Genomic DNA, 22,794 nt, shown 5'->3' with positions numbered 1-22,794 from the left:
GGAGGAAGAAATATTTTGAAGTCAATTTAATGCATGTGCCAGGTGCTTGGATTAGCAGCTCTGAAGAATGAAGTCCAAAGCACAGAGCAGCATTTCTGTCCTATATATTCGGACTCATTCTGAAGGTTATGCTTTCTTTAGAGACAAGAGTGTAATTTCATCTCCATGTTCATTCAGCTCCTGGCTCAAAGCCCACAGAACCAGAGAGAGAAAATTTCACCAATTTCAGTGGGCTGCAGTGTCAGCCTCCTGTCATTCGACCTGGTCCTGCAAGCCATTTCTCTGGTGAATCATTCTGAGTGAGATGTTCTAGGACTGCGCAATTTGACTTCTCTTTCAAGACTAGGGGAGCAAAGAAATGCTGTGTCTAGACATGGATGTGTAACCACTAGAAAGACCCCCAACACATTTCTCACTCACGACAACACTGAAAACCTACATTTGTGTTGCATTCTCTCAAGTTTTGCTTGAAATTACTCCTTTCTTTCTTTCTCAGATAATGCTATCCTTTCAACATGTTCACTTTCTTATTGTAGGAGACAGTTCTGCATCCTTGAAAAAATTTGGATTGTCTAATGATACTGGTCAGGTTAACCAGAGCACTGTGTGAAAGACTGTCTCCAAACAGCACAGTGTTGTTAAGAAAAATCAATCCTTTATGCCTCTAATCAGACACAGAGAAATAAATTTATCCTGGTTTTATTTTAATAAGTGATGATTTTGTCAGTATTTCACCAGGATTATTTAATTAATTTATTTTTCTAATTTAAATGAGGTGAAAAATGCAACATACAGACAAGTATCTAGACTAGAAATATCTCTGTTAAATATTAAACCAAGGGGAGAAGAAATTCAACTTACTGAATAATAGAGTGACTTATAAAAGAAAAATTATGGCACATAGGTTTTTTTCTTGGTCCTAATCACCACCAAGTTCTTTACTGATTGAAATAATTGAAATCTGTAATATTTTCCTGTGGACAACAGGGGGAAACCACATTGTGGCTGACATGAATAATTGCTTTCTTACATTTACTTACTTTCTACAGCAATAAATATTCATAAGGTTCAGTTTAAGAATTTCACAATATACTTAAATTTCTGATCAAGCTGATTTGAATTAAGTTCACTATGCTAACCTTTTCAATAGAACTTTACAACACACTATAAAACTGTTGTTTAAACAATTCTTCTCATAATTACCACCAATAAATGATACCTTTTTATTGCCATTAGAACACTCTTAGTTACCAGTTTCCAGAGATCGCTGCAGTAACCTGTACATAACTTTGTCTTATGTCGTTAAGAATTGTATGGTTTTCTTTTTAGAATTCTGAAACTGGAAAAGCTTAAGAAAACATGCAAAATGCTGAGGATACACGTAAGTGAAATATTTAATGTCCATCATTCATAAAAGTTACATTGTTTACATAGGGTTCATTAGTATATAATAAAAATGTCATCTTAATGAAAGATTTTCTAGCAAATCTTTTATATGTTAATTTGTTTAACATATGCTTTGGCTATACAGCTAAATAGGAATATATTTTAAAAAATCTTTCTGCAAATAGTTGCTTAACAGTTACAAAACCTCATTACTAAGACGTGGTTATTGTTACATTTGCCTGTTGGCTTGTAAAAATCATCTGTGATTTGGACTGGGAATCCTAGGACCAACTTTCTGTAGCATACTTGCTCATTGCATAGTGACCATGTAAACAGCTCAGGGATCCACAAATTATATCCTTGTACTCTAGACGTCACTGAGGATTTTACATATTGTACTGCTCGTGTTCTCTTATATTGATGAAGAATTTGGGGGTTGTTTTATTGTTGATGCTGATGGGAATTTATTTTTAAAACGTCAGTTTTATACAGGAAGTTAAAAAATTAAAAAGTTAACACCAAAGGAAATAACTTTACACTGTGCAACAGTATTGCTACCTCATTCTTTTTGATTTTAGATATATATATCATATTAGAACTGCACTGTACTGCTTCTTCTCAAAAGAAAAGTTTAAATTAGTTGGAACAATTGACTATGTGTTTACATAAAGTTAACTATGTTTGCATCAAATAAAATGTTTATTAATGAAAGCTATCATACAAGAAACATCAAAGAGAAATTCATTATACAGAAATGTACACTATATGTGACAGATGGAAAAGTGCATGCAGATTTGTCTCATTTAAAGAAAATTAATTCGGAAACAATAGTACTAAAGTTACTGGGTTTTGATTCCTATGATCTTGGATGAGTGAAAAGTTCTCTTTGAATTTACAAAAATCCATTTAACAGATATGACTAGTACACATTAGCAAGCAAGTGGAATGAATGCACTCGGATTTTATTTTACAAGTACTTGTGCTTGACAAATGTGATTTTTTTTTTTTTTTAAAGAAAAGGTTTCGTCAAATATGGGCTGGGTAGATTGCTGCCAGGTTGCTCTGGTTTTATACATAGTTTCTCTAAATTTGTTTTTGATACCACACAATTTGTTGAAGCCTTCAGTTCTGTTAATTAGACACCATGAAATAACATATGTTTTGTTAACATTCAGGAAATGACATCAAGTCTTTTATTTTTATTTTTTGGCTCAATAGATTTTTAAATGTATGATTATCGTAACCTAATATTGTCTTTGTCTTCACTGCAGTGGATTTCCGATCAAACTTTTCCCCTTCTTTTAATACTTTAGGGAATTTTCAAACGTCGGGATGTTTGGCTGTAATGCCCCATGATTTGTTCTCCCTGAAAGAAATCATAGTGACAATTTATTAAACTACAGAGCAACCTGGCTTTTCGGGGTCTGCAATTCTATTTTGTGTTCAATATACCTAGCATTAAATCTTGATTCATTTCATCATACTATTTAGGTTATATTTGTCATGCAATTACTTTAGCTGCTAGTTTTCTGGCTCTTTTAGAAGTCTAAGACAGGGTTTCAATATCAAATCAGTGGGGCATTACTTTGCATGTTCAAAAAAGGAGCTTAAAGGCTAAAATCTAAATTGCACCAGCAGTAGCATATACATCGAATATGAAGAAATTGAAAACCTAAGAAGGAACCATATTTTTAAAAATTTAAAAGGCTGTGTTTCTGTGTTTAATACCAATTGTTCATAGGTACCATAAAAGTAAAGAGACGCATTGGTACACGTAGACTTTAAATTTAAAAAAAAAAAAAAGGAAAAAAAAGCAACAACGAAAAATTGATGGGAAATAAAACTCCTTAGATTCAAAATGGTTTATTCACACAAATTTAATAGGATATATCACAATTGTTTGGTCCATAAATATTTAGGGGAAATAGTTTCTATACAATGCATTTATCAATAAACAAAGAAACATGGACAATTTTGCTAGACCACTTACTGTACTATAAACACGAAGCTCAATATATAAGATTATTGGATTTATCAACTATATCTGAAAGAGTGCACAACTGCTTTCTATGACATGTTTGTCCCCTCTAACAGGATACACCATAAAAAGAGTTTCAGAAATAAGAGGTAAAACAGTACAAAACTAGTGAGGTGTCAAAAGGGCTTAAAACAGTTAATTTAACAAACAACACATATATCCTGATTTTTCACAAACTTACTCCCAAGGTATATCATAAGGCACATAGTAGAACTGAGTTTTAATTAGTCTACTTAATAAAGTAGATCTCTAGTACCATATATTGTTCTGTCAAAGAACAAAATTTATAAGTATCAATATTTTTACCTGTAAAAGTGTATTAATAAAGATCTCAGCCTTACCAAGGTCGTTTGGTCTGGTTAGTGGTAAATGCCCATAAGGTAATAGAAATAGGAAAAGTCAAGATTCAATATCCGTAGAAGATGATAACCATACTTGCTAAATATATAATGGCAAACACACCTTTCTTCTATTACAGTGTTAACATCTCTTCCGTCATCTTTTTTTAAAAATAAGCTACTTTTCTGTGCTAATTTTCTAAAAACCCTGAGCAAAAATTACAATAATGCACTTTAATGTGGGCAGTGAACTGTCAATATGTAACCACACATTTATACAGCCAAAAAGGACACCTTTAAAATATATTAAATAGCCACTTTGACCACCAAAAAGAGATTTGATGGTGTTTAAAAAGTGGGGTATATGTGCAAAGTTATTCTTAACAATCCACTAAAAGCAAGACATAGATCTTGACTGGTTTTTGTTCGTTTTTGTTTCTGAGACTCTCCACAATCTAATTGGTGTTCAACTACAATAAAAGGATACAAATGAACATTCACCACTGCCCAGACCATTCAGACTTTTAGCTTAAATAAAACTAAAAAAGAAAGATCACTACTGTAAACTAAGAAATGTATTCAGATCAGCATCCACAAGGCTTCTGAGTTTATCGGCTTTAAAGTTATTCACTGCCAATTCCTGGTTTTGTACGATTTTTGCTAACAGTTTTTTCTTTTCTACAAAGTTTAAAAAGTTAAAGTATATGTTAGAGATATTAATGAACTAAAGATTTTTAAGTTCCTGTGTTAAACCAAGTGTCTGATACAATCTCAGGAAACATCTAAAGTAAATTCAAAATAGTAATGAATAAATTGTACTGAAATAATTTTCCCTAAACATCTTAATAAATTATATTTTGCTTATTTCCATTTTCCCTGGAAAAAAAAAAAAAGTAGGATTTACCAAAAATTCATTTTAATAGTACATGTGCATGCACCTTCCTGGAAATTATTTCTATGCTTACTAAAGTAGCTGGGCAACCTCTTGTGTGCTTTGATGGTATGGCATCAAAGCCATGTAGCAAACTGCAATTTTTATTCTTTTTAATTCCAAATCAGAGCTGCTTGACAGACAAAAATTAAAACCACTCCCTATGCAATATTTCAGATCAGTAGGACTCCTCACCTGCATTGTTATTCTGTTATTATTAATTTACTAATATTCTTATAGGAGTGAGCTCATTCTGGAGGGTTTTTCCCAGATCTTGTCTTCTTAATGTACAGGACACAAATTTGGAGACCAGCGGCCTGATCCTGCCATCCTCACCCACATGCACTCTCATCACTGGGTCTCTCCAAGTCCTCCATCCAGGCATGGCTTTCAGTGGTGGCCAAGGACGTCCCAGCTGGGTGAAGAACTGGCAGAGGAGCGTTTAGCTATCCCAGTGAGATCCCCAGTGCTCAGGGAGGATCAGGCTTGTGACTTATGCATTAGAAAAGAGCACTGGCACTTCCAGTCTGACTGTTGCAATGATTAGTTTTGTTAATTTTGTATTTGTTATTCAACATTTAAAAAAATAAATCATACAAAACTTTTAGAAGCATTATAAAAATGAAATTAAATTTAGGGTTCTTAAATGCTGAAAGTGTACATACAATCCTGAAACAGCATTCTTTTGATGCTGGCTTTTATCTGGTTATGGAGAAGGGAAACTTTTTTTGTTTGTTTTTGTGGTAACAATCAATTCTTTTCAAGGTTCTGGAAATAAGTAACATACAATTTTAAGAGGCACTTATGAGAATGATTCAAAACCTTCTCTTAGGTCATTTGATGAATTTAAAAAATTTGAGTACAATTTAGCAACAATAAATGTTAATTTATTATAGCAACATATGACTTCAAACTCATTTGCCAAGTGGCTGCAGATGCTACACATCAAGCTGTTTATTTTCCCAAATATTCTGTGGGTTTGTTTGTTGGTTTGTTGGTTTGTTGTTTCTTTTTTTTTTTAAAAGGCTTGAAAATAATAATAATAATTATAATAATTGAAATAATAATATAAGAAGAGTAAGAATTAAAAAAACAAAAAAAAAAAAACAAAAAACCTGAAATGTTAGAAAAGGTTTGTTAAGGTAGTTTGTGAGGGGCTCCCGGATTCGTGGCTGTCCAAGTTAGAGGTCACTGATGTCACTACAGTGATAGTGGGATTGGTCAGGTCTGTTAAAGTGGTCGCAGTGCCGGGTGGAGTGAGTGCGCCGCTGTCTGCTGAGGGCGGTGCCGGTAGTGAGGTGCCATCAGCTTTATCGACACCCCCATTCTCCTGCCGCAAAAGGTTCCTTCTGAATTTGGCTCTTGCGTTTTGAAACCAAACCTGCAAACCAATCCCAATTGATTTCTTTACCGATGCTTGTTTTTGTTTTGCTCATTTTTGTCTTTGTTCTTGCTCATAAGTCATTTTTGATGTTTGTTTTTGTGTGTGGCCCATCACCTAAGTCATTCTACAGCCATTCTTGCTACTGGTGGTACCGCCTTTCTCACAGGCCCAGTGCTACAGATGCTCACTGGAACATCACAGCCCCACGTGCAGCCCTTTCAGAGCAGCCCTAAGAAAAATCTACTCATTCAATCCCCAAATGAAAGCAACTTTCTTGATGGCCATGTAGTTGGGTTCCTTGGGTTGGGTAGCTTTGGGGTCAAGACACATGATAAAGATTGAGGCAAAGGGTGAATGAGCAGATTTTTGCCAAGGCTGAAAGTTTGTCTTGATTATTTGAAAAGGCTGAAGAGGAAGGAGGGGTAATTACACCATCTCTATCATACAGACTGTTGATATGGGTCACCTAGTCTTTCTGTTCTGTAAGGTTCACTGAAAATCTTTTAGGTGACATGTAACACGGACAAGGAATTGCCGCTAATAAATTCTCCTACCTCAATCTCTGCCCTTCTTTGGCACTCTGCATATAATACACACCTCACTTTAACTTCACTGAGCTAACACACACCACATAGGGGGGTTTTAACATAATTTGCCAGGCTGTCCTTCATAGGGAAGTGACTTTTGACTATGTAGGCCCTTAATGATAACAGATGTCTAACAAGCACTGAGAGAGGGAGCCAGCTGGTCCTGGAGGATCATGTTGGTCAAAGCTTGTTGGTCATAGCGGGGGATCTCTTAGTGAGGGGCCACATTATCTACTTCTGGGGAGCCCAAAGGCTTCACCCGGTGTGCATAAAATTAGTATATTTGCTACTTCTACCCTTAGTGAGATCACCATGGAGAGACTACCAATCCCAGGATATCTGCTGGGTTGGTAGACTCTGAAGACAGTTTCCTCATGTTGAGGTTGCCACTAATTATAAATCACACTTTCATATTCGGCTGCCTTGGGGCAGTAAGGCATACATCCGACACTCCTGCCACGTAACACCATACCCCTCTGCACACCCACTAGGGACACACCTAGCAAAAGTATTTCTATGTATATTGCTCTTATTACACATAAGGGAAACGCTATTGACTAGCAGGGGTAGGGGGAAATGCTGTCAAGCCTGTGATGTGGCTTCTTACCTGCAGAACTCTCTTGGTCAGGCCTGTTTTCTGGGCAAGCTGCTTGAGGTCCTTGGCATCTGGGTTGTGGTTGATAGCAAAGTAGGACTTCATGGTACGAAGCTGGTGGTGTTTGAAGGAGGTGCGCATGCGCTTTGTCTTCTGGGACGGGGGATAAGGCTGCTGGTCTCTGTCCAGGTGATCTGCCTCATTCTCATTACAACCTGTCCGATAAACAAAGTGGAACAAGGAGTTAGTGGCCATAAAGGAACCAAGGCAAAATCTTAAGTCATGTACAGTTTAGAAGGAAGCAAACAAAGGAGAAAGGAAGGAAGAAAGGGCTAAGACGGTACATGGATAAGTACAGATGTGATAATTAAATCAGACCCAAAAAGATCCAGAATATTACAATTTCCTATTCTTAAAACATGCTGTGTCCCCCAGGCCTGTACCTACTAAGGGCAGATTTAGAAAGTTTTCTCTCCTTTAGCATTTAGTCTTTTCCCTGTGGTGATGGTTTTGCTTTGGACATTCAAAGAGTCATTTGGAATCTCATTCAGATTTTGAAATCTCACTCATTGAAACACTCTTAGCTTGAGAGAAGAATAAAGGTCAAACCAGCATTTTGAACGTTCCTGAGCTTTTCCCCAAATCACAAGCACCTATAAAAGGAGATGTGCAGCAGGAAAGTTTCTTATGACAGTTCATCAGGAAAGCGTAAAATCTGGAGTGTTTTTGCTGATAAAATAAATGCTTTTGGACTCTACATGAGAGTTTATATGAACTGCTCAAACACCTTAATCTGTAAAACATGTCTAGAAAGCAGTTGCATCAAGGCTTGATTCAGTCCCTCAATCCCAATCCCAATCAGCAGTAGCTCTTACTTGATACTGATTTAGGACATTTCTACAAGCAACCAGCTAGGGGCTGAGAGCTTCCCTGATTTTCCTGATTCCCCTGATTCAGGATTTTCAAAGTGTCTATGAAAGATAAGTTTGTTTCAGATTACACTTTTACGGATGTGAATTACGTACAAGAGTTGCAGCTCTTTGGGAAAAGTGGCATCATTACTTCATATTGGGGAAAGAAATAGCAGTATTGGCAAAAAAAAAGTAAGAAATATATCTATATTTTTCTTTTCAGCTTAAACAGAAGGGTTAGCAATTTCTAGGATCTCATTTTATAAAGATAGCTTAGTCTCACAGAAGAAAATTAATGTGTCATCATAGCAGGGAATATTAATTAAAGAAGATCTAATTAAAAATGTTTCACAATGTCTGTAAATTAAACCAAGTTTCATTAGTTGTTCATTTGGACTTTTGAACTGCCTTCCAATAGTTACTGGATTATTTACAAGGCCTAGCTGATCCCCACTCCTAATTTAAAAAGAGAGAGAGAGAAAGAGAGAGAAAGAGACGAAGCGCACAGTACAGACAGACTGATGTCAGCAGTGCTGAAAACAGAGACAAAGCAACTTGAAACCAGGAGAAAATAAAAAGTTTCTTGAAGATGTTTTCTCTTTTGAATTATAAGACAAGTCAACATGAACAGATGCTGGTAAGACAACACTTTGACAGAAAATCAGGTGAATATTTAATTATAGCTAGCTTTGCTTCTAGTCTTGGTAAGAAGTATATCTGCGCTTTCAAACAAAGTAAGCTGACACTTCTGAAAATATCAGGAGTTGAAAGTTGCCTTAAAAACAATATCAGGCCAGATTTGGATTGTATTTACTACTTGTTTTCACAAGCAATCACACTGCCTTCAGTCAAACTGCGTGGGCCGTAACTTATGAGCTGACATAAATCAGAGTACCAGAATTCAGCCCTCAGATTTTACTTCAGAGTTGCAAGCTGCTTGTTTGTGTTGTTTTTCCTAGGTTTACAGTAGCAACACAAACTTCCTCAGGCTCCTCTGTCCCGCTTACTGTTTTTGCTTCTGTACTCCTCTTTTTTTTTTTTTTTCTGTGATTTACTTTATTTCAGCTTTTATTTTCAAGACAAAATGGGAAGAGAGCTCCAAGCATCCTTAGACAGTCCTGCACAATGATTACAACTCACTCTCTGTTTTACATGGGTGAAACAGTGTTATGTGGTTTGGCCACATCACAGAGCAGAGTTTTGCACTATCTCCTGGAAAATTAAGGGGAAGAAAAAAATCAAGTAAGACATTATTGCTCATTCCTTTGCAGTGGAATTGGAGGGTTGTTTAATTTTGCTTTCAAAAGAGCTAGAAATAGTTTGCCCCTTTTTGCCAAGAATTCTTCAAGGGAACTCTTCATAGTTTTTCACACATACATACATATAATGAAACAAAGTAAACAGCTCTGAGTAACAGCTGTGTAAAACATTTTCCTAGGCAAATCTTCTTCACCATCTCATTTCTGTATCCTGTGAGCTGTAAGTCAACACAGTTTCCCACAAAATACATATTAATTCTATGATATAAGAGGTAATATAGAGAAAGCCTTGAATGTTTTAAGTACTTTTGAATAGTTTCTTCCATTTTTCACATTAATTCCAGACAGCTCACAGGTACGAATGACTTTTACCTCATAACATTTCGAGTTATTTATTGTTGTGTCTCCGCTTTACAACCGAGGAGTTGGGAAACAGAAACTAAACTACCAAACAAAATACAGAAGAGAAAAATTGTTGTAGATCCGGCAGCAGGGTCGGATTTTCCATTCTGGCCCTGCGCTCAGCTCCCCTGAAACACAATGTGGACGCAAATCTGAGCCAAGGCCTGCAGGATGGCCTGTGAATACACACACTCTTATGCTCAGCTGGGGGAAGTCGTTATAGCTTCGCCGGAGTTTCGTTTTTAAAGGTCGGGTTCGTGTCCCATAGTGTCTTGGCACATGGGTACGGACACCCGCGGGGGTGGCTGTTTCGGTAGGACACCGCCTTGGCTCGCTGGGGAAGTTAAAGCCGTGGTGCCCACTGAACACGGAGTGCCAAGAGGAAGCTTTGGCTGTCGGTGAGGAGCTGCCAGCACGGAGCGCTGTGTCTCGGCCCGGGCGCGCTTTAGCGCAGAGCCGAGTCCGGGGCAGGGCTGAGCCCGGGGCCCCTCGGCCCTCCCGGCCCGGGGGAACAGGGGCAGCACCACCGCAGCCATGGCCGGGACCCGGCCCGCCTGGCCTGCCGGATGGGCTGCGAGGTCCCGCTCCTGCCTTGGAAGCGCTAATGGTGTGTCCGACATTTAATTTTCTGTGCACTGCTTGCCCTTTGTAAATAATTACGTGCAAGAGCAGTTACCGAGTCACAAGGCAGGGAACGAAAAGTGTGTATAGGGAAGTGGCTGCCAATTAGTTAGAGATTTTTTTTTTCTCTCAAGAAGAGATTTCATCGACTGCAACTCATTTCGTAACTGTTACAGATTTGTTTTCCTCCCCCTGGATATGGAGCGCAGTGGCTCAGTGGTCTGGGGTCGTTTGCACCGGGTACACGGTTTGGCTGCAAACTGTACTTTCTCGAGACCGTGTGTCAACCCTGGACATTATTAGATAATACTTATAAAAAAAAAAATAAAATCACGGCCCTAACAGAACAGATTTCTCAGCCATCTAGCCTGAGTCCAAAGCATCAGATTCGAGCGTTTGTTGATTTGTTGTTGGGGTTTTTTATTCTCTCTGTCCATTGCCCGGAGGATTCTGTGAGATCTCAATGCAGTGAGATGGATTTTCATAACGGGCAGTGCTTTTTAATCTCATTTGGAGTCAGTGGTACATCTTATATGACCCGTTGTTGTAAAGAAGGGGAGTTTTAAGACTAGCACACAAAAGCTATGTCAGCTTTCGCAAATAATGTCTCTCTTGAGTCCTGAACTGAAGTTTAAGGGGTTTATCCTACACACAACTCTTCATTCTTCTCTAATTTCTGGTCCTAGTTCTAACGCTAAATTATCTCTAGTAATGTTTCCCTTTATGAATCTGGGGATTCGGGTGATAGTGTGTGGACCAGGGATAGCACAGAGAGGAGCGCGGGCGCACGGAAAATCCACCATTCGAAGCCTGGGCTGAATGAATCCTGGCTGCGCTACAGGTTCCCTTTTCTTTAGCAGCTTTCAGGATTGATTGGAAGCTGCTCCGTAGCCAGGGATTCCAATGTCATCTTCAATTAACAAGGAACAATTAGCGCAGTGATTACCCTGGCTCCAAGGTCTACGCATCAGAGGAGATGAAATCGCCTTGCACAGCTCCCTGGTTCCGAGCTAAAGCCCGTTTCACGAGTGGCCCCAGAGGAGGTGCCGGGGGAGGGATGGGGAGGGCAGGGGGGCGGTGGAGGATTCCTTATGGATCTCAATGAACTTGGTGGAGGGGAGAGAGCTCCGGGCCGATAGCGGTGCACTGCTATCGACCGCGATTGTCAGAAGGGGAGCCCTTGACCTCTGTCCCGGTTGGGCCAGCGGTTCGCAGCCCTGAGGAAGGAGCCCCCGGCTCCCTATCCCGGCCGGGACGGCTGCCCGCTTCGTGGTGAAGCACCTTGCACCTCTCCTGCTTCCCACAGCTTTCTCTCCTCGTTACTGACCATCGGGAGCTTGAGTTTTGCTAAAATAATTTTGGAGTTAGGAGTTTGCTAGTTCGTATTTACCCTCACTGCTTTCGTCTTCCATCTAATGAAACTCTGCCTCAACTGCTTGACCTGAAACTCCTTTGCCTCTGGCCACTTGCACTGTCTGTTTATACACGGTTTGGGTACTTCAGCGACTGGAGTCAGGAAAGATATTTAATACAGGATAACACTTTTTTTCTTTCCTACTGCTGAGAGAATAGAAACCGTTCTCCTTAATTACATTTGTTAGTGTTTAGTTACATGGAACAACATGCATTCATTGACCTCTCGTACAGTTTGATCATTTATGTGCCAGTAAAACAGAATTATTCAGCCTGAAGAATTAATCACTATAAATTGAATATCTAAATCGAGTTATGTGCATAGTACATTGGCATAGGAGCCATATACTATACTTTTTATTCTGTTTTTTTCTGATTCATTTGGTTACTTCTAATTTGAGGTTTAAACGGTGAAATGCTTTTAGCTAAGCAAATATAAATAATGATAAACTACCTCTAAGATTCCTATAGAGAAAGAGCTATGTGGGGTTGGGTTGGGGTTTTTTCCATTTTCCTTTTTTTTTTTTTTTTCTTTACCCTGGGAAGTGGCTAAGTTTGGGTGTTTGACATTAATAGGCAAAGACAGCCTTTGAGGAGGGCTGCTGTTAGCTTTCCTGCAAACGCTCCAACCCTCAGAGGGCTGTTTGTTTGATTTTCCAATGGTTAAGCAAGATTTGGCCTGGCTGAGTTACTCACGCACTGCCTAGCTGAGAGGAAGCCCAAGAACGCTCTGTTCGGGGGAACGGGAGGCAGGCTCGGCGTGTGTTTCCCACCTGAGTTGTAGCTGACGATGTCCACTCCCAAGGCAGGGCTCTTTCTTTTCCTGGGCCTCCCCTTCTGGACCGTGCCAGTGCCGTTAAAGTAAGGCAGGGCCAGCCCTCCGCTCTTGGCAGCCAGCTCGGTGTAGCTCAGCTGAGGGGGATATTCTCCTTGCAAAAGGGACTCGAAGTGGGCCCTGCAGTAAACCAGGTTGTCCTTCATGCCAAAGTGATCGCCCGTGGTCAGAGTCTTGTTGCAGGTCGTGCAGGTGAAGCAGCTCAGGTGATAAACCGACTCCCTGGCTCTCATGACCATTTCGGAGGCTGAGATCCCAAGGTGGCAGCGGGCACATCTCTGCACGGAGAACCTTCTGAAGGAAACGGAAAAGTGGGCATCAACTAGAACGGCAAAGACAGAGTTTGCCCCCGGTGCCGCTCGCCTTCTCTCCCGGCCACGGGAGGGAGCCCGGCCCCGACCCCGGCCCCAGGACGACCCATGTCACCGGCTGTGGCCCCTGGCCCTCCTGGTGTCGGGACACCCTCCAGGAGCCGGTGCTGGGGTCCCAGGGTAAGCAACTCGCCCTTGCCGCCGAGCTGACCTACTCTCTCAGGACTTGGGCGAAAGCCCTCCCGCTGCCCATGAGAACGGACGCGGGCAGGACGGGGTGGGGGAGATCGGTCCCTGCTCTCCTGGCATTTCTGTCAAGACCAGAAGTGCCGCGGGGAGCTGAACCCCGGGACAGCTGTAAGGCACGGATCAGGATCAGCAGTGCCCGCTCCCGGGGCCCGGGCACCTTCCATGGGGCTGAGCCGGGGCGATGGGTCCCCGGACCGCGGGAAAACCGGCAAGCTGCGGGCAGAGGGAAATTTTTGTTGGGTCTTAAGCTGGTATTTACGGAGGGAAACCGCCGGGCAGCGGGAGAGCCTTCGCCTGTTTGTGTACCGCCACACATGCTCAGTCAGCGCGTCCCCTGACGGTCCGTCCGGTTTTTAAACGTGCGAGACTTTTCGGAGGGGACGCGTTTTCAGGATTAAGCAATCGCTGACTGCGAAAAGCTACCTTTGAAAGCCCATGTGGAGAAAAGAGCGTTTCGGTTCATAATGTCTTTTGAGGGGATGTACTTTTGAACCCATAGGGACTTATTGCTGTACCTGTAGTAATCCTCCTTGCAGTAAATACTGCCGTCCTTGGCAAAGCAGGTGAGTTCTGACTCCAAAGCCAGTTTACATTCACAGCACTTAAGACACCTGAGGTGCCATTGTTTGTCAACAGCCAGCAGGTAATATCTGTCTGAGATCTTCCCTCCACAACCAGCACACAAAGCAGGCTTCTCGGGGCTCATGGGGGGCATGTTCTGCAAAACAACCACACCACAAGGGATGAGACAGGGAGAGGAAGACAGGCAGGCAGGCTGGGCTGGGGACGGGTCCTGCGCAGGGCCCGGGGCTCGTACAAAGACACTGCTCTCTGGGACCAAACTCTGTTCCCGGCAGGAAGTTTAAGGGGGATCCGGGACCATCCTCGCTAGTAAAGTGTTACCGCGATTCAGCTTTCGTGTTTATACCAGTAAACCTCTCCTAATGATATAAGGTCATGTCAATACCTGAAGGCAACTGATTAGGCCGTAGTAAGAAAAGCAGAGCTCATTCTTTCCTAAGGTACTGAAGTTAAACTCGGAGGCTTCCCCACTACTTTAGAGTTTTAATCTTAGAGCACTTCACAGGAACAGCATTTTAAAGCAGGAAAATATCGTTTTCCTATTCCGAAAGTTTATGGCAGAGAGTTCAGGCTTGCACTCATTCTACGTCAAATCTTTACCTGTATTTAAACGAGCCGAAACCGCATCTCTAAAGAAAGTCAGACCATTTAAAACAGGAGTAAGAAAAAGAAGACAGGTGGATGGTGTAAAGAGCAGGGAACGTGAACGCTCACCAGCACGGCTAGGGACACGGGTAGAAAGGTGGCACAGGCTGGTTTCAGCTCAAACTAGCATCTTTTTGTCAGTAAACTTCTGCAAGTTCCCATTGATCTGCTCCCCACGAGGAGTGTCGCTCGGGACAAAGGGAGATGGAGGGACGGCGGAGACAAAAGCTCTGCCGTGAAACTTGGGGCAGCATTTGTTGATAAAGTAACAGGAGAAAAAAACCCCAAACATCTTGTTCTAAAGTTGCAACTGTTTTAAAGTGGCAACTCCGCATTCATTTTCCAATCCGAAGTTGTGTTCCTCGCCCCCCTTTTTTTTGCAGCAATTGAAAAGGCGAGTTAAATTTACATTGCAAATCCTCATATAACAAAGCGTGAGTTTATTTAAGAGGAGGGGGAAAGGACCCTACGGCCCAAAGCCTTAAAGCAGTTTTTCAGGCCGTTACTTTGTGTGCATAGCCTTGCGCGAGATCGGCGGAAGCCCTACAAGTTGGAGAAAGGGAGATCTCGCTTTGCACAAAGCCCAGCGTGACACTCGATTTCTCCGCCATCCTTTAGTACGTATCTGAAGACTTTGGTCCTTTTGACTAAGAGATGTTACTTCTAAGCAAAGTAGTCGGCCGGCATAACATTCACAGAGAGCGGTGCTTCTTTGTATCAATTACACATTTCGGACCAAAAACAGTTACAAAAAGTAAGCATTAGCGGTCTGAGGTTTAATTTAGGAGGCTCCAGGAGTGCAGAAAAAAAGCAAAGCACACCTCGGGAGCTCCAGCCGCAGCCTTGCTCTAAGGGGCAGAGCGGCCGCAGCCCGCCGAACAGGGGCAAAAGGCTGCTCCACCGTAAGGGCTGAAAACCCGTCCCTGGTATGATTTAAAATAGTTTCCCCGTTGCTCCAGAGAGCACACGCAACAACACTGACTAGTCAAAGGTATAACCGAGCCTGGCCAGCATAGCACCCAACGTTACGGGTGGATTTACAGGGAGCCTCGGAAGGGTTTCGACAAGCAAGGGGTGGCAGGGAAGGGGAAGGGGGAAGCGGCGCCTTTCTCCTCCCAGAGTCAAGGTCTGTCCCGGTGCGGGTCCACGCTTGCGGGGATTCCCTTGCAAAAAGTGCCAGCTCATTTCTTACCGTTTCTCGGCCGTTCATCTGTCCCCCTTTGGCCAGGCGGGACTCGGTTTTGGATCGCCTCTCCATCTCCTCCATGATTCCTTGGATGTGGCCTCCGGAGATCCCGTGGAAAAGCATGGCTGGGGGACGGAAAGGACAAGTATTTTCTTCTGCTCTGCACCCCACTATTTCCATATACAGACCCCAGAGTCTTTAGATCATCCAAAATGTTTACACCGAGGCGCACAGCGCAGGGAGGGAGGTTGCAATAGGAGCTTCTCTTTGCACAAGCACCGAGGGCTTCCTGAAGATGTGCAGAAAACAAACAAGGGGGAGAAAATGTAATAATAATTAGTTCTAAAAATAAAATAGTAAAAGCGAGCTAAAGGATCTGTTACTGTTCTGGAGAGCTGGGGCTCCTGACTGGAGAAACTTGGACCTGGGGCAGTAGAATCGGTCGGGAAAGGATATAGTTTTGAATACAAAGAAAGCAAAAAGAAGTGCTATTTTCAGCAGTCCCTGGTTGCTTTAAAGTTCCCAGTGCCTGTAGGTTGGATTTGGGACTGCTGCTTTCCGGAGCTCTGTCCAATTTGTTAAGAGACTAAAGCCAGCCCATTTTTGATAATTTAGTAGGAGGAGTTCTCTCCCTTGAGCTGCCGCTGATTTTTATTCAGACAACAAAGACCTGTCATACTCCTCTCAACCCCTAGTGATGGGCAAGCAGTGACAAACATTACGGTCGGGGCTGTGGGTGGGGTGGGGTTTATTACCTCCCCCAAACACGGAGTCCCGGGAGTTGGCGGCGACGGCGCCTGGCGAGGGGCAGGGTGGCCCGGGGGCCCCGCTCCCCTCCCGGGGGCCCCGCTCCCCTCAAGGCCGCTCCGCGGGAACCTCCGCTCCGCGGGAACCTCCTCTCCGCGGCCGCCCGGGCCGGCACCGCCGCTGCTGCCGCCGCCGCGGGAAGGGGAGAAGGAAGAGAAGCGCCGTGGCAGGGCAACCGAGGCGGGATGGAGCGGCCAGACCACTCCCCGGGCCCGGGGGGCCGCGGAGGAGTGCTGGGGGGGGAGGGAGATTCGGAAGCAAGAGAGTTCCGGGCAGATGGAGCGCTTACCGGGGCGCTGCCCCGCGTAAGCCCCGCTACCCCACCCGCACCCTCAGCAGGATGCGGCCCCTCCGCGGGCAGCCTGCGGGGACAGCCCCGGCCGACCGGGGGTTGCCCTGGCGGGACTGCCTCCCTGCCTCCCCTCTCCCGCTCCCCGGCCGCGCACTGCGAGTGATCACTGTGTGTAGGGGACTGGGCGATGCATTCCTTCCTGTCTAATCTCTCTGTCTGTTCCCCTTCCCCTTCTTTTCCCGTTTTCCTACTTACTTTTCACACCACTCTTCCTTGCCTTTCCCTGAAACAGCTGCCGGCTGTTTCCTGACACCTCGATCCCTACTGAAGGATCTTCCTGGCGGCAGTCCTGCGCTCCCTGCTCCCTGGGGGACACTCCACACCAAACCCGAGTGCGACTAGTGAAAGAAGTACCCCAGCCCCCACTTCCTTTCCAAAGCATCCCAGAGACATCCTCAGGGGCTCCTCGAGTCACCTCTTCCATGTAACCCAAGATTCAGGCAGCCAGTTTCCTCCCTTCTCTTTCCCCCTTAAGTAGCTAAAATTAATGTTATTTGCAGATTGAATGTTGCTACATTCCTCCGAGTGCCAGAATACAGCTCATAAAACACAATTTCACACAAAGATGAAGTCAATCAAGTGAAATAAGCCTGGATTTTTTTTCTCTGTTGGCACATTAGACCCTGGACAGCAGGGCTGCTATTTACTGTAAGTAATGTAATTAGCCCTTTTGGATGGAAATCAACGTGTTGTATATATGTGTGTGTTTTAATAAGAGAGTAATAGCTATAAAACCAACGAGACTCAAAGGGCTAAGGGAATCTCCCTTAAAAAGGGCAGATCCCTCCACAAGCCGTAGTCTCCTGAAGAGCACTCCCGGTCTGGAAAAAAAAAATCTGTGTGTTGGTAATAAGGAGGGAAAGATAGGCTTTCCTTGGAGAAAACAAGTCAATTAGCACAATAAGACATCAGGAAAAAATAAACAAGGTGATTCGATCCGGGATACGGGAGCTGTTCGCTCGGGATCCCCAAATCCATCCCCACCCCCTCCTTTCCGCCGCCCCTCCGCGACACCCCGGCTGCTCCAGGAGACTGGCGAACGTACTTCCCTCTCGATCCCAGTCCCGCCGGGGAGCGGTTGCGGGGCCCGCGGCCTTTGTGGAGCGGCCTGGAGAGGGGGGAGAGAGGGGCGGCCACGCCGCGGGCGGGGGACGAACCCCTGTGCGCTCGGCAGGTACCGCCTGGCTTGGGGGATTGCAGCGATTTCTGTCGACAGAGGTCAAAAAAATCTCACTTAGAGATGAGTTTATTTCTAATCGTTCCAATATAGTCTTTCCTCTCTACAGGCACGTTCAGGGGTTGTTTCGGCTTTTTTCCCTTTCGAACTAGATTTTCCTGTATTCCTGTCCAGCTATGTTGTCGGGGTAACTCACCCTGCCTCCGTTTCGTGTTGCGTCTGTTCTCCTGGAATGGTCTGCATTTCCCGCGGCGCCCGGGTTGCCAAAGACACCCCGGCGTGTGCCGGGCTCAGACCTCCGCCGCCTCCCGCCCTCCCGGGCCGCCCCCGCAGACCCTCCCAGAGGCGCCGCCGCCGCCGTCCCGCAGTGACCGTGTCCCTGCCGGGCTGAGCACCGCCAAACTCATCGCGTCCGCCGGCAGCGGGGAAAGAAGGGGGCTGGGGAAGCCCCTGGGCGACCGCCGAGCCCAGTTCCCTCCGAGGGCTAAAGTGGGGACACTGAGCCCCCCGAGCGTGCTGCACCCCCGCCTCTGGCGCTCCGGGTGCGGGCACCGCTCCTCTCTCCCCTCTCCCCCTGCTTATCTCGCATTTGCTCTCTCGGGTTCACCGAAATGCTCTGCAGGTGCGGTGTCAAAGTATTGGTCCAAGGCAGAGACACCGAAAATATTGTTTGTTAAATTCTCGTCTCTACCTTAGCTCGATGGCGCCGTTAGGAGTAATTGGGCAGACTCATAACAAAACTCAGAAATGACTGAGCCTCCTCCGGTTGGGCACACTTAATTAATTAGAGGGTCCTTTCTTTCTGCTCCATCAGGTACGGTTAAGGATACGCTACTAGCTACTGCTGCTACAGTAAAGGAGGTCAGCGGTTTCCAAGGCGTTTTCTGATTAACATCCTAATGCTGGCAGACCACTTCTTACCTAAAGGGACACTAAAAGTTTGTTGCTAGCATCAAACGTGACTTCTCCGTTTCCAAAAGGCCTGTAGGAGATCAAGGTAAATCTATTTCAATGTTCCTGAGATCTCATTCCTCGCTGCGAACTGATGCTCCGCTGCTCTGAGGCAGGCTGGTAGCGAGAGGTTGCCATTATAGCACGAGGGGCTCCGTATAGTTTTGCTGGTTTGCTTGGGGAGGGGAGAGAAAAGCTCAAAAAGAACACGACAGGGAATCTAAAATCCAAATCTATGAGCCTGTCCCTCATGAATCCATCGGCATTAGCAGTTCCTCATTGCAGGGCGCTTTCATCTCCTTTCTCTGCAGCATTTGGGGAAGGATATCTGATGTGCAATATTCAGAATATTTTAGTAACATGACAGGCGCTCTCAGTTTTTTCCTTTTTGTAAGGCTCTACCCGGGCTCCCCAGGCTAATGAGGGGGGGGGGGGGGGGGGGTAGGAGGGTGTGTGTGTGTGTAATACATCGCTGTGGGGATTTCCACAAGTCCAGCGTTTGTCTGCCCACGCAGGGCTGGAGAGCTCCCACGAACATCCCGCCGCGCCCCGCTGCAGCCCCTGCCCGCAGCCCCTGCCCGCAGGTCCCCGGGCGCTGCCTGGAGCCGCTTCCACCTTCGCAATTAGCGTGTGCCCTGGGCACATTTCAGCGTGCGGTCACTGGGATCGGCTCTGCCACGGAGCCCGCGTTCTCCCTGGCCACGGGCTACCGTCTAAAGCCTATCACAGCGTGAACGATCTTGTGTTTAGTTCGGAGGATTTAGGGCAAGGTCTACATGCAAATTAATAATTGACCAACAATAATTAGGAGAAAGGGGAGGGTGTTCAGGCGGGGGCTGGGGGTGGGGAGGAGGGGGTGTTCTTTAAGCAGAAATGGTTTGGATTTCGCCTACCCTATTTGAGGCCGTGGCGTGTCCCGGCTGCAGGCGTAGGGCACTGCCCGGGCCAGCCGCCTCCCGCCCCGTAGGGCACCAGGGCTTCACACCCTCTCCGTCAGCACCTGAACTTTTCAAGACACTTCCAGTTTAATCATTTCCAGAAATTTAAAGCGCGTAGTAAAAACAGCAACAGGATTACGATCCTGTTGCCTGCGAGTCGGGTGGTTAAAGCCAGATCTATTTTTAAATCCTAACACTATTTTCTGCTCTACGAGCTTATGGTGGAGTACAGTGCTATTAATGAACAACCTCATCTCTTTGTGAAGTCCGCGGGTACTACATGCAATCTAGACACAAAGAAGGAAAATCTGAATAGAGTTACATCTCTCGGCGGTGGTATCAAATGTAGCTAATGTCGTTTTCAGCATTCAAATAGGTTGCTTTTGGGAGTTTTTTTTTTTTTTTTTTTTTTTTTTTAAACCCGACATTATTTAAAAATCCGCTTCGGAGTCAAATACAACATATTTTACCACCACCATCATTCTCCTCTCTCGAGTCCTCTCGAGTGTACCGTGGACCAACTTTCGTATCACTGTGTTAGAGATATGTTAAAAGCCAGTGCATCGCAGGCAGATTCGGGCACCAACCCCTCTCCTCCCCAGCCAGGCTGTGCGGGGGCTGGCGGTGCGAGGGACACAAGCGCAGAGTATCTTTAACCATAAACGGCATCGGACTAAAAACCCCCAAAGCTCCAATGTGCTTGTACCTCCCGGTAATCTGAAAACATGTCAATTAAACCACGTATTCATTTGCTTAAGGAGATGATATTTAAATAATAAACAATTAGGTGCTTTGCATGGTAATCCCAAACACATATCTCCGTGGTCAAGCGCTGTGACTGACCACAAACAAGTGATCACACAGCCAGAAGAAAGCAGGAGAGGCAGATTATTGTCTAACATGAAACTGTTCACCGCCCAGGACCTCAGCACTGTCAGCTTCTTAGTTGTCTGATATTAACCGTAATCGGATTTGTACTCCGGTTGTAATTAAGCCGCTGGAAATCATCATATTTTGCTGCTTTTGAAAAGGACTCCCTCACAGACTAGATTCACAGACAGGTGAAAGGAGCCATTCCATTGAAAAAAAAAAAATAAAAGAAAGGCAAAGAACACGGGCTTTTTATTTATTTTTTTTTTTAATTGAGCTGAATGGCTCAGCCTTCCCAGGCTGCTACTTTTCTAGATTAAAATATAGATGCGTGAAATGTTATTTGTGAATACACCTGGGAAAACTACCATTCTGTGTTGTTAAAAAACCCCAAACAAACAAACAACAACACGCCAAAGAAACACCACGCAAATTACATCCGTGAGGTCCAAATAACTGCAGTACTAGCAAAGACTCATGCAGGAGCTTACCTTGAGACCTTAGAAGCTTCTTCCAAAATTTTACCCTCCTTAATGAGTGATGAGGGATGGGTTTTGGATGGAGAAGAGACGCAATGATCTAGCCAGTAGATGGAGGTTGTTCCTTGTTCCTAGCAGAGGATCCCTATGTTAATTAAAATAAACAAGCTGCTTGGTGGAAAGATTTTTTTTTTTTTTCCTCCCTTCTCTCCCTCTCTCTTCCCCCCCCCCCCATAGCCTCTGATATAGAATTGACGTGAATTTCTAACCCCTGACCTCCTGCCAACACACAGATACCTGCCTTTTATTTTGTTTGTTTCGAAATATTTAATAAAACAAAATAAATAAATAAATAGGAAGAATGAATGAAGCAAAAAATAAATCCCACCTCTCGATTTTGGCTGGTTTGCTGGATTTTCTTGATTAGCTGTCTCAGCTCCTCAGTAATCAGGTGAGGTGTTAATGGGGAGCTGGTTGTAAATAAAACTAATAAAGCAAAGAACATATTAGGAAATTAAAAAAAGGCGAGGACTGAGAGGCTGTTAAAAATATTGTAGCGAGCTGAGCGTTTCCCCATCACGTCGCTTTTTTCGTTCTGTGCTTATTCACAGCTGAGCAGCAAACCCCGGGTTGTTGCCATCTCTCCACATTTTTTTTTTTCAAATCTCACTGAACCAGCCATGGACTGCATCAACCCTTCCCACTTTCATAAAAAGCCTCTCAAATGGAGTCGCTAAACAGCAAACTTCAGCCTGATCTGATGTGATATGATATACGGATTCATGGAGCAACCTCGCTTTGCCAAACCCGATGAAACTGTGAGTTGTCATGCAATACTACGCAGTCAAACCTGGGATAATTGTAAAAGTGAACCCAATTTAACCCATTAGAATAAAATCAGATGCCAAGATGAATCGGAATCATTGCTTCTTAGGTGACAGTACTGATGACAATTGATCCACCGGCTCAAAACAATAGAAAAATATAGGGTCGAGAGTCATTTCGCGTACTCTCCCTGCTCGGGGGAAGCGGGGAGCCGGCGGGGAGGCAGGAGCCGGCTCCCGGCCGGACTGCGGAGGGGTTGCGGCCGCGGCTCCCGCCGGCCCTGGCGGAGCGGCTCTCGCAGGAGGGGGCTCACTGAGAGGACCCTGTGGCCGGGGAGCTGTTTCTGCAGCAGCCACACGAGATGACTTCTCGCTTCGGCTTTGTTTGTTTGCCCGTTTCTCTTAACTCCTGCGACAGTTTCAGTCCTTCTCCCCTGAGCCATGTGACCCTCAGGGCTACGTGGCCAGCTTAGTAATCTACAGCAAAAAAAAAAAAAAAAAAAAAAGGGGAAGCAAGGGATGCTAATGATCTTCCTTGGAGTTTGTCAGCGGAGCCCCGGCGGCGTGCGGAGGAGGCAGGGCGGTCTCGGTTTCCCGCCGGGGTGCGCACAGGCGGGGGGTGTCCGGCCGTGCGCCCGGGACAGGGCGGCGGGTCCCCGAGAGTCTCGGCCCTGCCGAAGGGGTGGCACCTCGGCAGCGGCCGGGTAACAGCGCGGTGGCACC

The 22,794-nt window shown here is 44.8% G+C and overlaps 1 protein-coding gene across 10 annotated transcripts; it reads right to left on the bottom strand.

Moving 5' to 3' along the window:
* Window positions 1-1,376: 1,376 nt before the first annotated feature.
* Window positions 1,377-22,403, bottom strand: LHX9 (LIM homeobox 9). Of its 10 annotated transcripts, XM_039389787.1 has the most exons (8): window positions 22,258-22,400; window positions 21,636-21,733; window positions 21,260-21,392; window positions 15,680-15,962; window positions 13,776-13,978; window positions 12,639-12,994; window positions 7,272-7,474; window positions 5,817-6,074 (listed from the first exon to the last, which is right to left on the bottom strand). In XM_039389787.1, exons 4-8 carry the CDS (start codon window positions 15,851-15,853, stop codon window positions 5,817-5,819), a joined length of 1,194 nt encoding a protein of 397 aa, XP_039245721.1. In that variant the 5' UTR covers window positions 15,854-15,962; window positions 21,260-21,392; window positions 21,636-21,733; window positions 22,258-22,400. The 10 variants fall into 10 exon arrangements, with proteins under 10 accessions (XP_027569158.1, XP_039245725.1, XP_027569157.2 ...); XM_027713357.2 differs by lacking the exon at window positions 5,817-6,074 and adding an exon at window positions 1,377-2,752 and having other exon boundaries at window positions 12,639-12,991; window positions 21,636-22,396; XM_039389791.1 differs by lacking the exon at window positions 5,817-6,074 and adding an exon at window positions 1,377-2,752 and having other exon boundaries at window positions 21,636-22,393.
* Between the last annotated feature and the right edge of the window lie 391 nt (window positions 22,404-22,794).

This window comes from Pipra filicauda, unplaced genomic scaffold (assembly GCF_003945595.2).
Source record: "Pipra filicauda isolate LSUMZ 115617 unplaced genomic scaffold, ASM394559v2 scaffold76_size2844353_pilon, whole genome shotgun sequence".
In the NCBI taxonomy this organism is placed as follows: domain Eukaryota; kingdom Metazoa; phylum Chordata; class Aves; order Passeriformes; family Pipridae; genus Pipra; species Pipra filicauda.
This window is presented reverse-complemented; position numbering and strand designations above follow the sequence as displayed.